The sequence below is a fragment of the Diplotaxodon limnothrissa genome, linkage group LG11, assembly GCF_057381915.1.
Source record: "Diplotaxodon limnothrissa isolate DT_005_m linkage group LG11, D_limnothrissa_male_GT1.1, whole genome shotgun sequence".
NCBI lineage: Eukaryota > Metazoa > Chordata > Actinopteri > Cichliformes > Cichlidae > Diplotaxodon > Diplotaxodon limnothrissa.
In genome coordinates, this window is record NC_140606.1 from 31720489 (window position 1) to 31736227 (window position 15739).

General features: G+C 41.2%; 1 protein-coding gene across 2 annotated transcripts in view; it reads left to right on the forward strand.

The window, feature by feature from the left end:
- The first annotated feature begins 1817 nt into the window (after positions 1-1817).
- Positions 1818-15739, forward strand: part of aplp1 (amyloid beta (A4) precursor-like protein 1) — a 33322-nt gene continuing 19400 nt past the window's right edge. For both annotated transcript variants that reach the window (XM_085366630.1, XM_085366631.1), the window contains exon 1: positions 1818-2067. In XM_085366630.1, the coding sequence (XP_085222756.1) occupies positions 2002-2067 (66 nt within the window). In that variant the 5' untranslated portion in view covers positions 1818-2001. The remainder of the gene's footprint in view (positions 2068-15739) is intronic.

Sequence of the window (15739 nt, forward strand, 5' to 3'; positions counted from 1 at the left end):
TAGAATGAATGAACTGAGGTTTTTATTTTTGTGATGTTTTATCATTTTGACAGCAATACTTTGATGTTTAATAACTCTATTTGTTTACTGATTAAATTATTTTAGTACTTAGCCACTCCTGTTGCAACAAAAACAGCAGCAGCAGCAGCAACAACAACAACAACAACAACAACAACAACAACAACAACAACAACAATAATAATAATAATAATAATAATAATAATAATAATAATAATAATAGCAAGTACAAAAATTCAAGACCTTTACTACGACCTTTGCAGTAACAACATGGACATGAATGGCACTGACTGAATAGGTCTGGCAATCCTCCAAAGATCCTTTAGTGTTGTCAGGAATGCTTTGCTTACATAAATGATCAGTGAGGTTCAGGTCAGGTAAATGATTAGGAAAGACCACGGGAGCCAGCACTGCTTACTCTTCTTTGGTCTTAAGGTAGCTTGAGCTCACTATCCTGCACGAGGCATTTCTCTGAATGGAGGAGAGCGTGTAAACCCCTACCAGATTTTATAATAATAAAATCCCACCACCACCTTTTGGTGTGCCACATCATTATTTGGCAAATAAATTTGGCATTATTTGACAAATTAATTTGTCTCAGACAATTTATTGTAATCCAGCCATCTTAAAAAACCCCAAAACAACTTTTTTTCTCACTGGCCTGCTAATAATATTGTGTTGTTAATTGCTGGTACATACACGTGGTTTTTAGATTTGTACTTCCTTCCTGAGGAAGAAAATACAAATACGTATTAGGTGATGATCTTTTGATAAGACCTTTGCTGCTTTAACTCTTGAGCGTGAGGTTGCTTCTTTGTTTCTCAGTGGACTGATCTTCTGATGGTGCTCTCACTCTTGGTCAACCTTTGGATACTACTGTTTGCTTTTCACAAACCAGGGTGTTTAGACCTTTAAGGGTATTGCAGCAAGAAAGTCCTGGGTTTGAATCCACCAGCTGGGGCCTTTCTGTGTGGGCTTTGTATGTGCCTGCCTGGATTTTCTTAAGGTACTCCAGTTTTCTCTTAAGACATACACATTAGATTAAGTGGTGATTGTAATGTGCCCCTAGATGTGAATGTGAGTGTCAGTGGTTGCCTGGATGGATGGTGGGAGGGATGGATGCTTCCTGTCATGGTGTGATGGCGAGAAAGACCTTCTTTACTCAGGCTAACAATATGACTTCTGAAACTGACATTTCCCACTGTCACAGTGCTGCTTAGCAACAATGTGTTGCTGAGGCAGACTTATAGCAGTGGAACAATAGCTGCAAATGTATTATTAAGAGTGCTCATATCCACTTAAATGTCCTCCAAAAGTATGTTTCCATTGAAGGAATGTGATTTAAAGAAAAGTGACAGTTAGCTCAAGATCAGTGAATGTATATTTGCTTGTAAATTACTGGTAACATATGAATGCAATAACTAATAAATACATTTTTAAAAATCATTGTAAATAAATTTGCATGCAGTTGAATCAGTTAACCAGGCGCCTTAAGAGTTATTCAGTGAATCACCTGCAAGGTTACTCTCTACATGACAAGTCAGCTTGCTTTGTCTTCAACTGAAACAGCAGTAGGACCACAGGTTAAGACATGAACTACGTGAATTCCCCCCTCCCCCCCAACACTCTCACTCACACTCACACATACTTTAAATGTGACACAGAAAGTGAGCGGTTGCATTTTCAGCTCATCCCCACCAGATGTCTCTCTGCACTAAGCCACAGCGAGGACGCCAGGACTAGCCTGTGTGATAAATACCCGCAGAAACAGGGCTTGGTTCTGTCAGACTTCATCCACATAAAAGCCCAGGCTGCCATTGGAGAACCCGACGGCAAGACGAGCGAACAGGAGGAAGACGCAGGAGATATATAGGAAAGGCAGTGTCCATCACTTCAGCCGATGTAACCAGACAGCTTATGCTGGACTCAGTTATTATATAGCAGCAACTTCGTCATAAAAAAGAGGCAGAGGAAGGCGAGAAAATGGGACATACTGCAATACCTATATTGATGGCTGTATTGTCATTATGCGTGCGGAAAAACGTCGAGGTAAGAGCAAAACAGTCGGAGTCTTTTATCTCTGCCAGCTGAATTTTTGTTTGTTTGTTTTGTTCACTGAATGGCGAAGAGGACAAAATGTATTTTTAATATTATTATCATTCGCTCTCTCATTCAGCTGCTGTTCTCTCCGGGATTGCTCATAATCATCTGGGGCAGGTTTAATTTGTAAATGCACCGTCCTGTGTCAACAAGAGTAATGACACGCATCGCCCACGAAAATGCAGTGATAGTGAAAACGTTTGACATGCAGATACTGATATATGATGTAAATGAAAGCCCACACTGAGGAGAGTGTCCGTGAACATGGTTTACAGTATATTTGGCTCGCTGCGTCAAGCCTGGGCCTGCACTGATATGATGAATGTTACAGGCCCTTTTTTTTTTTTTTTTTTTTCTTCTTCTTCTTCTTCTTCTTCTTCTTCTTCTTCCTTTTTTTTTTTTTTTTTTTTTTTTTTTTTTTTTGCTTCTGTGGAAGGATGGAGATTAAATCCCATCTCATTTCACCCCATCTGGCGCTGTCAGAGAAGCAAATCAGCTCGCATCCGTCCTTTAGAGAAGTGGTGCAGCTCTTGAGCAGGATGGAGCCATCATGCATATTCAATTGGTGTTCTGTTGTACATTTGGTCTTCATGGAAGAATACTGAATTGATTAAAAACTCCCTGCTGAAGAGTCAGGAATTAGATTTGCTGTCAGATTTGCACTGTCTCAGTATCACACTTTGGGAGTGTGATACTGAGAAATCCATCTTAATGACATATATGGGGTCATTCTATTGGCATATGTACCTGCCCATAGTTAGGGGGTGAACACTGAAAGTCTCTTGTACAGAATGAAAGATCAATGGGCCACCAGGTACTCCAACCCCCTCTCCGGCTGATCGTGACTTACAGCTGACCCTCAGCTTAATGGACTTGACCTTTATTTCTCAATAACTCCTCAGCCACCCATCACGAGGCATGAATTCAAGTTGGAGGATGTGCTCTAGGTTATTGTTGGAGGTGTGTGAGTATGGGAGGGATATGAGGAGGAAGAGGGGGGAGGAGAAAGGGGGATGGATGAGTCATGACATCCCAGCTCGAGCTGTGGTTTAGGTGAAACACTCCTCTTCTAATAAAGAGTGATTGCATTCACCTCTAACATCTGAGGTGATACATGGAGGACCCTGAATGCAGGTTGAGACAGATCTTGAGGTAGTTTGTGAAATGTTTATTCATTAATCATCATCCTCAGTGAATCAGTAGCAGTCATAAAGCCTCTCCTTTCATTCTGAAATGATTTCACTTCTGTAAGAGCCTTAGTGGGATTACTGCTATACCGAGGAACAGGCTTCATACAAGGAGACCTGCTCGTGAAGGTTTACAGGGAAGATTACACATTGAGAGGGTTGACTGGCTGGATTACACTGTGGTATTAGTCCTAATAAAACTGTCAGCCTCCCTTAATTCACTTAACATGAATACAGTTCAAACATGAATAGTGCAAAATTGTTTTGATCTCTCTGTTATTGCATGCCATTTAAACAGAGCATGTTAACTTGAAAATGGAAATTTCAGACTCTACTGTGTATTCATATGGCCTTTAACTGGAACTCAAACACATATTCAGCATTATCCTGTGTTCTTGCTGTGAGTGCACAGACATTTTTATGCCAGACAGTCACATGTATCGTATGTCCAATGAGAGCTTCCCTGCTCTCTCAGCTTTAATAGCACTCACCTGTAGAAGCACTGAAAACATTAGCAAATTGACATACAAAGCAGTTTTCCCCATGACGCAAAAGGTCAGAGAAACAACCCCTTTGTTGCACCCTGTGAACTTGTGCAATGCTGTCTGACCTTAATGAAATGCAGAAGATTTTTTGGTTTGTTACGAGCATTTCCCATTTTAATAAGACTGGGAAATATAGATAACTTACATTACTTTTGCTCAAATGTCATTAGAACTGTAGTGATTTCTGCTTGGCACCTATATTGAATTTGAGTGAGATTTTGCACAAATATGTAGATCTTTTATTAATTTCTCACATCATTTTCCAGTTATTTTATTATACTTTTTCTAACATTCCTTTTATTTTCCATTATTTTAAATGGATGTTTTCTTAATGGACTATTTATTTGGCCTTCAAAATATATCAGGAAGAAAGACGCGGGTTGTGATTTCATGTTCAGACTGCTTATCCTGTCCAAACCAGTACTTCAACACCTGAAGGTATTCTACATGAATACAAGTGTGAGAGAACCAAAAAACATACCTATATGAAAAGCTGGAACTGATACATCTTCGGATTACACAATATTTTTTCTTTGGATTTGACGATAACTAGGATAGGGGTGGGATACGCTCCAGCCCACCTACGGCCCTTAATTGGATAGGTGGAAGAGGATGGATGGGTGATTTTTATTCCTGAGAATAGAAACATTTCATGGCTAAAATTTCCCATTGAGAATAATTCTTGGTTACTGCATTAATTTCCATAATCTAATCCTGTCAATTAAAAAACAAGAAGATTTTGTTTGATGATTTGCAGCATTACCCATAATGCTTTAAGAGGACCAGAGATGTTAATGAAACAACTGCCCTGTAGAAATGGCTGCACAAAACCTGCACAGTGGACAAATTTCTATCCATTTGCAGTTTGTTGTTACACAAAGCGCTCATACAGTGATTGTGCTCTTCTGTAGCCATATTTCTTTTCTAAAGACCACTGTAGGATCTACAGGTATGCTCAGTTTTAGATAAATAACTGCAGTGCAAACCTCTGCCTGAGCTCTCCAGCACAGAGTGTCTCGAGGACAGACCCAGAAACAAATGTGCTGTTTGGAAAGATTGTGTAGGAAAGATTTAAGCATAAAGAGGGAAAACAAGGAGAGAGTAGGGAAATATCATGATGCAGCTGCGTGCAGGCAGGAAAGGGACCCAGAAGCAGACCTCACAGAGGCGAAAATTCAAAGTCAAAAAACAGCTTTATTGCTGGAAGGGAAAACGTTACAAAGAACTACACTTGAAATCATAACTAAACATACAGAGAGGCACACAGGGAAATGCAGCCATGAATGAGGGAGATCGCCACAACAAGCACAGGAAGAAACAGACGCTAAATACAAAAGGGATAACAAGGGAAGTGAGGACACATGAGAAACACAGCTGGCACGAATAACCATAACGAGACAGGGCAAGCAAGACTGAACAGAATGAACATGAAAACACTGGACTTTCACAATAAAACAGGAAACATGATGCAGGAGTGGAGGAGAGGCTGACGAGAGGGAGCGAGGGAACACGAGAGAGAGCAGAAGTGATGGGCTGGGGAAACTTGGATAAACATGGAATAAACCACAAGAAGGGGAAAGAAGACACAAGAACACACATAAACACAAACACAGAGGGAGACACAGAGGGCAAAGACACGAGGGGAGATTCAACAAACAAAACTAACAAAACTAAACAGAACAACCCAGGCCCTTACAGAATAATGCTTAGAAATAACAAGGAAGACTTAACATTACACAAAATGACAAAAAACAGAGAGACTAAAACCGCTCGGTCACCGACCCCGGACCGTGACAGGAAATTATGTGGAGAAGATAAAAGGCAGGAAGATTTAAAAAATACATTTTAGTGAGCCTGAATGTCAAATTAATTCAGTCAAAGTAATTCAAAAAGTTGCTGTGCAACCTGCCCACTCCACGCTGCCACCACCACCACATCAGGAATAGCAGTTTCAGGCCATACAGATGCAACGACCTCCCACTCCCATCTGCCTTTCAGTGTAGTAACACAAGAGGATTTGTTTAAAACAACAAACAAAAAAAACAGAAAAAGAAAGATAAGGACAACCAGATCTCTCTCTCTCTCTTTCTCTCTCTCATCCACACACACACACACACACACACACACACAGCCCTACTCACTTAATTAATTTTAGAGCCAAGAGATAATCGTATTTCACTAAGGGTTTCCTGTGTGCTTGCTTTTCTCTGCTATATCCGTGTGCCAGTGGGCATTAAAACGTACCATTTTGTTGTATCACATGTTTTTTCCCTGTTCTCCGTATCTCGCTTCCTTTCCAAGTTTTTGAGGTGCACCACACACACACTTGCGCGCACACACACACAGACACGCGCGCACACACACAAACACACACAGTTCCAGGATTAGATCTTGCAGAGTCATTGCGAAACAAAAGCTGTACTGTACCGGGGGAAAGGGACCGCTGTAAAAGTGCCTCAGCAGTAGAGTCCTTACCAGAGTTGATAAACGAATGCATGACATTAATGCACCCTTTGGGCAATTGTTGCAACCCATCTCAGCGGAACAGTGCCGTATGTTTAATACTGTTGGGAGGTTTTATTCTCGTTCTTGCTGCCAGTTGTTTTGAGTGCCTGGGTAGAAATTAAAAAAGTGTACATTTGTGCATGCCCGGGGCGTAGAGTTCATCCAGATTTCGTGCAGAAAATAAATTCACATTAATTGCACATTTGCAAAACACCCTCCCCAATAGGTTTGGGGAACCTCTGCCAAATCCCACTCAAGATGATTCATCTTGTTTTCTGGCTTCTCTGAAAACGTTCAAATTATAGGTCTCGGTTAGAAAATGGAGTCATTCCCAAATTAAAGTTTATTAATAATTTGCTCAGGAGGCTTGTCATTTAGTGCCATCCCTTATAGCCTGTCATGATGTGCTGCATTTGATGAGTTAATTTCTCTGGATTCTCAGACTGTGCAGCCCCTTTTTTAGGCTATGTGTAATCAAAGGATAAGATTTAAAAAGAATGTAGATTAAAGCTGCTCCCAGTTTCCTCAAGATTACTTTACTTTTCATCATCCACCTACTGACTGCCACATAAAACACACACACACACACATATACATGTGTATATATATATAGAGAGAGAGAGAGAGGGGGAGAGAGCATGTGAGAGAGAGATTCATGGGGCAATTTCAAGCTTGAAGCACTTCACTTATGACTTTCTGCACCTGTGTCTGTACCAGCTGAAGCCCAGATGGGACTGTGCATTTTTGATGTGTGCAGTGGAAGATTTGTGTTTGCACATCATAAGTTTGTCCAGTGTCACCTACAGGGATTGAGAGACTAGATGATGACATCCAGCTCTGCCTCCTCTCTGGAGTCTTGCAGGAGAGAGATATCGCTGCTGCCCGAGGTTTTCACATCCTTCATAACTGCCTCAGTAAGCCTAATGGGGTTGTATTTCTGTGGAAAAGTTTAACGCCGGGGCAAAGCGTGCCGTTTAGCCTTGCCGCAGCCAGTGGGAGGCTTCGGCGGAGCCCCCCTGAAAAACATCTGCAGTGTAGAGATAACACTTGTCCTCCATGTTCGGGAGGAAAAACAGAGAGAGAGAGAGAGAGAGAGAGAGGGCACAGTGAAAGAGACTGAGGGCTGGTGAAGTGAGAGAGAGTGAGAGAGAGACAGGGGATTGCCCTGGCATGGCGAGAGTGGAAGTGATGTGGAGCATGTAGAGTGTTGTGTGGGTTGCAGGGTGGAGTGCATGCTGTGCTGTGGAGGAAACAATCCTTGTTCCTGCTCAGCCTCAGCAGCTGGTAGAAAAAAAACTATGTCAGGAGTGAAGCTATAAGTTGTATGAAAACATGACTGCAAAGTCTAATTTAATAACGAGGCTGGATGCGCGGTGTGAGAGTGTGCAGAGTTGTTGGGTCCACTATGACCCATCGAAACAGTAATAATAGTTACAAAAAAAAGAGGAACAGAAACAGTTCTGGAGGACATTCGATGAACTTTTGTTGCTCTGTCATCTCTCTTAGACGGACAAAAAGCTAATTTCAGACACTTTCCTCCAAGTTGAACAAAGATGGGTAGAAATCACTTGCTAACAAATAGGTCACACAGTTGTACTGACGGGAGGCTGAGAGGCACAAACGTGGACGTACACACTAAAGATGGCACACTGCACAAGCTGCATCAATTATTGAAGGCCATGAAAAGGTCTGGGCTCTCGCTTGTCGACACGGCTATGGCAGTTGTCACGCCGCCTCTTAGCAGTCAGAAGGCAGACCCCACCCCCTCTCGCTTCATGCTACCTGGTTTTTGTGTACCCTGCTACTTCCCCTCCATCCAGCTCCCCATCCACCTCTACATAATACAAAGGAAAATCCCCACGCCTGTCTCCTCCTTGGCTCTGCCCCCCTCGTCCTTCCTTTCTCTCTCTGTCCCTGCCTCCTGTTCTCCGCCTCCACATCCCAAGGGCACTCCTTACCCCTCCCCTACTCAGACACTGCCTCTCCATCTGCCTCGGCAGCTCTTAGTAGCCAGTGACATCTTTTCACTTTTCATGTGTGTACTTTGATTGTTCCTGAATAATTCATGCTGCTCCTCACCCCTAGCTTTATTTTCCCTTTCCCCTGCACCTCCATGATTTTGGAGAATTTTTTCCAAGATCTGATGCCGCATTCCTTTTCCCACTGAACGCCTCATCTGTCGACACTGAGAACTAAATTAAAAACTACTGAGGCAATGTGACTTCCATTCCCGGTGGACACATATAACTTATAATGTCAGAATTCATCCCCTTTAAAAGTGAGGTCAAATTTCAACCGTTGTCAATAGATGGCGAATAGCCAATCAAAAATGATTAATTGTGTCCCATGTGGCATGATGTCAGCAGCTCTCCACTGAATACAGATGCACAGTATAGTAATTGGTCTGCCCAGCAGAAGTCTCTTGTATCTGATATCTCCAAACAAATGTGTAAGGGTAGAAAGTACATGGAGAGATTTGCTGCTTTCACTGCCGTCTGTGGTACATTAACAGACCAACTGCAAATGGTAGTTGCAATACTCAAAATCGCTTCAATTTAAATCAGTTTAATTTATAACAACAAAACACAACAGCTGCCCCAACATGCTTTATATTATAAGGTAAAGACCCTAAAAAAATCCCATCAGATAACCCCCTATGAGCAAGAACTTTGTGAGAGTGGGAAGGAAAAACTCCCTTTTAACAGGAAGAAACCTCCAGCACAGGTGGAGCCATCTGCCACGACCGGCTGGGGGTGAGGGGATCTACACAATGATGTGTTTTTCATGCTTTGAAATTGATACCATCAAAGTCTGATTCTTCTAACGCCTTCAGTGTCAAATGTTTTGGAGCTTTAGAATTGCAGCAAGACACAAAGGGTTATTTGTCTTCTTCATGAATTTGCATTGACATCTTTTACCCCCTTTACTTCACTTTTTACATCAGATTTTAATGCATTTTGCACAGGCTAAATGATCAAAGAGAGTGGCATGCAGAGATGAAAGATTAAAACAGCTCAGTTATGTTTTAATAATGTTTCCATGACACTAAAAGAGGAATAAATTACAACACAAACAGCCTGTCAGCCAAACTGTTATTTTAAACATTGATATATGCCCAATATTTCACACTGGGTTCATCTCTGATATCATATAAACAAGTCTGGAGGCTAAGAGAGTATTTTGAGTCTCTCTTTTCATCATGAGTGTCTATTGTACTTACACTTAGTAGTAAGATACCTGGAAAATTTCAAGGGCTAGTTTGTGCAAAAATGTTACACTGATGATGAAAAGAGAGACTCAAAATAGATACTTAGCCCCCAAAATGAGGATCAGCAGGCCTTTGTTTACCTTAAATTCATGTTGTGATTCATAGGATGTAAATGTGAGGATACAATTTCAGGAAACAGGAAGCACCTACAATCTGTGTGAGCATGATCCCCAAGTAGCATCCATAGGTGCGGTTAGTTTTCCGGCTGTTTTTGCAGTCAGTTCATGTCCACATCAAAGTAAGTGGAGATGAGATGCATTAAGTATTAGCGCGAATACCAGTAATCAGTTTGCTTGTTTGATTTAAATAGTTACCCCCCCCCCCCCCCCCTATTCTTATGCCTAAGCAAGAAAGTCCCAGAAATACATATTGTGTGCAGTGAGTCACAAAAACCTCCTCTTGTCTCTGTGCTCTCTTTGTAGATACTTCTTTTGTCTTTTTCACCAAGTAAATCTAGCTCATAATGTTCCCACTGCATTTCCCTGTGCCTGTTTTACACCGTGTACACAGATGGGTTGTGCTGGTTTTTCAGACAACTAAAGGGGATAAAGAAAATCAGGCGCTTCTTTGGCTGCAGTTAATTGTAAGATTCAGCCACATTATGTCATTCTTTTCTGAGCTCAGGATCATTCAGTTGCCATGGCCAAGCTGTGCCAGTTAACAGCCAATACTTTTACAAGTTTAGGCTGTCAAATTGGATACTTCACACGCTTCTGATTCTGGCTTGGGGGAAAAAAAACCATAATGTGAGGGATCTATTTGTACAAATTGTCTCAATGATTAAATCATTTTCTCTTCAATTGGGGAGGTTGTGGAGACTTTATATCCAGAGGAAATGAGATAACACTAATATTTAATCTACTGCAGACTACACAGCCAGCACACATTATCTTACCAGAGTGGGCCAGTTTAAAAACACCAGAGTCAAAGCAAGACAGGACATGCCAGCCTGACAAGATCTCACTTATCATTAGTATGTTGTCATTTGATTTATGAAACTGTGCTTTATAGTTCCTGAACTAATTAAACCAGCCTACAGGTGACGGTATGACAATCGGATGAGTCAGATTCATAACTCATCATTTCCTTTGAAATACTCTGGGTGAGTACAACTGAAGGAAGTCATGTAAAGACAGACAGCTGCTGATCTTGATTAAAGTAAAATGGAAAGCTCATCAGGCGTGACCCAGAAGAAGAGAAAATTACATATTCAGCTACTGATTCACCAACAGTGAAGGATCATAAAAAAGGTGAAAACAGCAAAAGAATACTAGTCCACACAGTTAACAGTTAACATGTTTTATTGTTTATTCTATTATTGTGTTGTCTGTATTTATAATAATCGATAGTCATTAACAAGTAATTATTATATACTCTTTTTACATGTTTCATTTGGGTGCCAAAAAAAGTACAATACAAGGGAGACCTTCAGTTTATTGCTGCAGTATGTAGTGGAATCAATCAACAGGCAGTGACGAGAGAAAGCTAACTAACGATTAAGCCAACAATCATCGACCTGAGGAAGACAGAAAGTTGAAGCTAACATATGCTGACTCTTTTATGTGAGAAGGAACGTGAGATAGAGGCAGATTCTTAATGAAGAGAAGAGAGGAGAGAGAGAGAGCGTGCTAGAGATGCTTGAAATTCAGTAGGGAACCAGTTGCTACGGTAACAGGGAAGGTAACTGGCTCCTGTAGGTGGTGTTACCATGACAACCACCCTCAGTGGCCAAGTGATGCTGAGAGAGAGAATGTGGAGAAGAAGCCTAAAAAAAGTGTTTACGTGTTTGATGAGACAGATGAAGGGGACGTCAATTGAGCGGAAGCTGATGTAAAATGTGGGAGAGCGACACCTTCCACGCTGCTGCAGGCTTTCATCCACTTCCCTGGGTTTGCTTTCTTTGTGTAAGCGGCCTGACGAGTCAGCACGAGCTGACCCAGCCTTAGCTGCTTGTCCTGCTGTTCATTAACAGAGCACCTGAACACTTTGAACAGCAGGCCAACCGTGCTGTATGAGAGACCTGGGAAGAGGAGGCTATTCCCTCAATATGCTTTTGCAGCTGCGGGGGTCACGCTAGCCGTGCTGGGCTCTTTTATCGGCACTCGTGAGCATTCTGACCTCTTACTGGGAGTTAAAAGACCAGTTTGTCCTCACTGTGGTGATACCACATGTCTCTGAATGAAAGCACAGAATCAACATGGTGTGAAGTAGGCTGTTTTATACATACTGTTACAATTATTGTGGCATACAGTATATTATCTTTTGTGTTGGGGTGTCCACTTTTAAAAAAATATACACTTTTGCTTTCCGTCATTGGTCACATCTCTAACTTAATATACATATATACATATATAGTAATAATAATGATATTGATATATACATGCAGCACATACTACTCTTCCACACTTTGGGCTCGCGTAACCTATAGCACATAACCTCAAAGCCTCATTTGCATGAGGTGCATCTGCTAGACAGGCTCTCAGGGGAGCTGGCACAGTGATGAGAATTGTGCATGTGCATAAATAAAGAGACACAGGCAAAAAAGATGTATGAATGTTTTAACCTCTCATTTTCTAACCCTGCGCCTCTTTCTCCTTCTCCTTTATGCCGCCTATCTCTCAGTGCAGGATATTATTATTGCTTTAACATTATACAGCTACACTCAGCACACTACATATAGGCGAACTGCTTCAATTCACAATTTCCTAATGGCTTCTAAAAACATTCATCTTGAAACACGAATTGTGTTTTCTGCCACTGTTTAATGCTTTTCATGCAGTTTTATTCATTTTTTGCCATGCAAGCATCAGAAAATCTGTTTGCCCAAATTTTTTGCAATAAGTAAAAAACAGTTATGTGCAGCACTCACAACAAGGACAGATGACATGCAGATCCAATGGAGAATGCAGAGGAAGAAAGAATCCAGATCTGCTGCAAAGACAACAGAGTGAAAGACACAGAGGAATAAGCAAAAAGTGCAAGTAAAAGATAAGAAGCAGGCAAGAGGAAGACTCAGATCTTACTGATCCCAGCCGCCTGCTGCTTTGGATGGCACTATGGAAAGACAGCCTGTCCTTAAGTGGATCAATTATTGCAGTCTTTTAACCTAAACATGCCCTCATTTAGGCTTCGAGATTTCCCTAATCTACTTAAAAGATGCTCAAGGGCACAATGATGTTGCTTTAAGACTTCCAGCCTTGTCTCGCCTGTAAAACTCAGCTATCGTCTACATGTATGTCATGTGTCTTAAACTGAAAACCGTCCTACCCCATAATATCCATGCTCAATTGACAATTTGGTTTCAGGGTGGATTGCCAGTTTTAGAAAGACAGTTTAAAGCATGCCCATCGCTGTGTTTTGATCCCAGCTTATCAGTCTTGCTTATGTGCTATTAGAACTAAAATGCAGTATTTAACTACAATGGAAAAAGATGTAACAATAGCTTGTTGTAATAGAAAACAGTTGTCTTAATAAGTCTGGTGTACAATACATTTTAGCAGTGCCAATAAACAATATTCTTTAAGGCACGAAAGTGTTTACTAATAGGAATTTGAATCACTGAGTCCCAGACATTACTCAAGCCTTTTGAATGTGTTTACAGCATAAATACAGATTTGGAAAGCTGCGTTGCATTGTGTCAATCTCAATCTGCCTAAGGAAAATCCACTATTCAGTGTCAATTGTGTTGACATTAGGATGATTCAGACAGACCTGCAGCGCTCAAATCTCTACTAAGCTGCTGATTCCTTCAATCCCCCGAGGTACTTCTTCAGCTTGAAATTGCATCTGCAGGCGCACAGTGTTTGGCATTAAAATCCTGGCATTCCCCTGTTGTTTTTGCTTGACTGTGAAGGAGGTTCAGCTGTGTTACATAACATCAGAAATTCATCACCGCTAAGACAAAACCATTTCAGCTTGGCTGTGCTAGAGGAACAGAATCTTGCAGGCACATAATGTTTCCGGACTCTCTCTTGTTTTTGGCTGGATTTGTGAAACGTTATTACGCAGTTGTTTCCCTCCCACATATCTGCAGGAGGTGGTTGCATAGAAAGGCTTGTGAAAATGACCAGCGATGCTTTGTGTGTTTTTTGTGTTTTTTTTTTTTGTCTTTTCTGAAGAAAAAAAAAACATGCACAGTGTGGCGTCATTATGGTGCGTGACTCAGATAAGGCATTTGTTGAAACGTGGGTGGAACTGAGAGGCACATTTGTATAGCTGCTCTATGCAACGCAAGTATCGCAATCACTCGTCTCAGTCTGAATATAGCTAAATACTGCCTTTCCATTGAAGTGGGGACACCACCCCAAATTTATTTTACCTCTGCGGGAGTTTCGTTTTGTGTTATATAGTCGACATTTCTTTTCACCAAGTTTTACAGCCGATAAGAAGGCTATGTAGGAAAACAAGCAAAACGCTTGCTGAAAATATAGCTGCGAGATTATGCATAAATGCATAATGGAAGGACAATAAAGGTGCCGCTTTAAGGAGGTTAAGGATATTGTAGGACATTTAGATGGGATATTCATCTTGAAAAAGTAAAGTGAGTCCTTGTTTTTCTGGCTTGGTCTCGTGCTGCTATTGTATATGTGGGAGGTCTGTATCCAGTTAAATACGTGGAGGATGACAATGTGGCTTTTTACAGAAGACAAAATTCAAAATCTTTCCTATGGCCCAGTTGCAGAAGTCTGAAGCATGTGGGGTTTTCCCAGGGCTTTTCAGAGGGCTTAGGTGATGTCTGGGTCAGGGGTTGGTGGTTGGAATTTTATGGAGGAAAATTTTAACTTACCAACACTTTTTTTTGTGTTGTTTCTGACTTTGATTTGTGCCATGTTTTTGAGCTAAAGCTTGCAATATGTATTGTACTTACAAACAATATTCAATTTATTTCACTGACTAACATGCTTGAGATTTAATATTAAAAAGATGTTGAAATCCACGCCAGTTGAGCAATTAAAGCAATATTAATCTGAGAAGTAAAATTGGATGGATGCTAAGAATTTCTAGCTGGTGTAGCCTGTTATGTAACATAAACTCTTGGTATATGAAAAAAGGATGCTCTTATGCATTTGCATGGCTTATGTATATAGGCTTAGATAATATTTACAGGGCATCAGTTCAGTTTTTATGTATGTGCATAATCCTATGGACTGCCTCTGCTGGTAACCTAATTCATTTTGTGTAAGGCACTCCGTGAAACACATACGCTTTGGAAACTAACAATGGCAGGGAAGATCCTTGAGTGCTGGTTGGATATAGGCTATCGTCTTTTATTAAACATCTTTGCTTCTAAATAACCTCAGTCATAAAATGACATGCGCTGCCAGCCTCGAGCTCTGTGGAGTGTCTTGCAGTGATGCCAGCTGACGTGTCCTGTATTTTTAAGCTATACTTGAAATTAAATCAAATATTGGGAGCTGACTTTGGCTGCTGTTCCAGACCTAGATGAACCCTGGTGATTATAGGGCCATCTGCTCCCAGTGTGCCCAGCTGGAGGCTGGACCACTGTAATCTGAACTGATGTAGCCTGTGATGTTTGCACATCTCTAAAACCAAAAGCCTCTCTCATAATTTTTTTTCTTATATCGAAATAAAGCATTCAGTTTATTATCCCATAAGTAACAATGCAGCAATGTGTGGTTTACAGTAGGAAGCTAAAGGAAAAAAACACAATGCAATATGTTCCGCTCTGCCCATCAGTCTCCTCTGAATTGAAAATTAATGGCTTCAATTAGCCATTAGCTAGAGATGTATAATAATGAGTCAATATGCAGAGCTAACCTGCTTTATCCCCCGTTGTCCCTTTTGCATCATGAGAGTCTGGCTTACCCTCTTATAACTACATGCAACACCAGGAAGAGGCCTGATGGAGCCTATGAATAATTAAGCAACATGATTACAATGATGAATGCCCCTAAATCTATCTGGCCATTTAGCACTAGTCTAGGGAGGGAGGCCAAACAGCGGAGTGTCACGCATTGTGTGAAAGCTGTTAGGGAGGGAGAGGGGAGACAAAAGGGACATCAGGAAGAGGGAGGTGGATCAGCCTGTAGAGGAGGCAGAGGAAGAGAGGGGGAAAAAAAGGAAAATGGAGAAAGAGTGAGTGAAGGAGGGGCTCA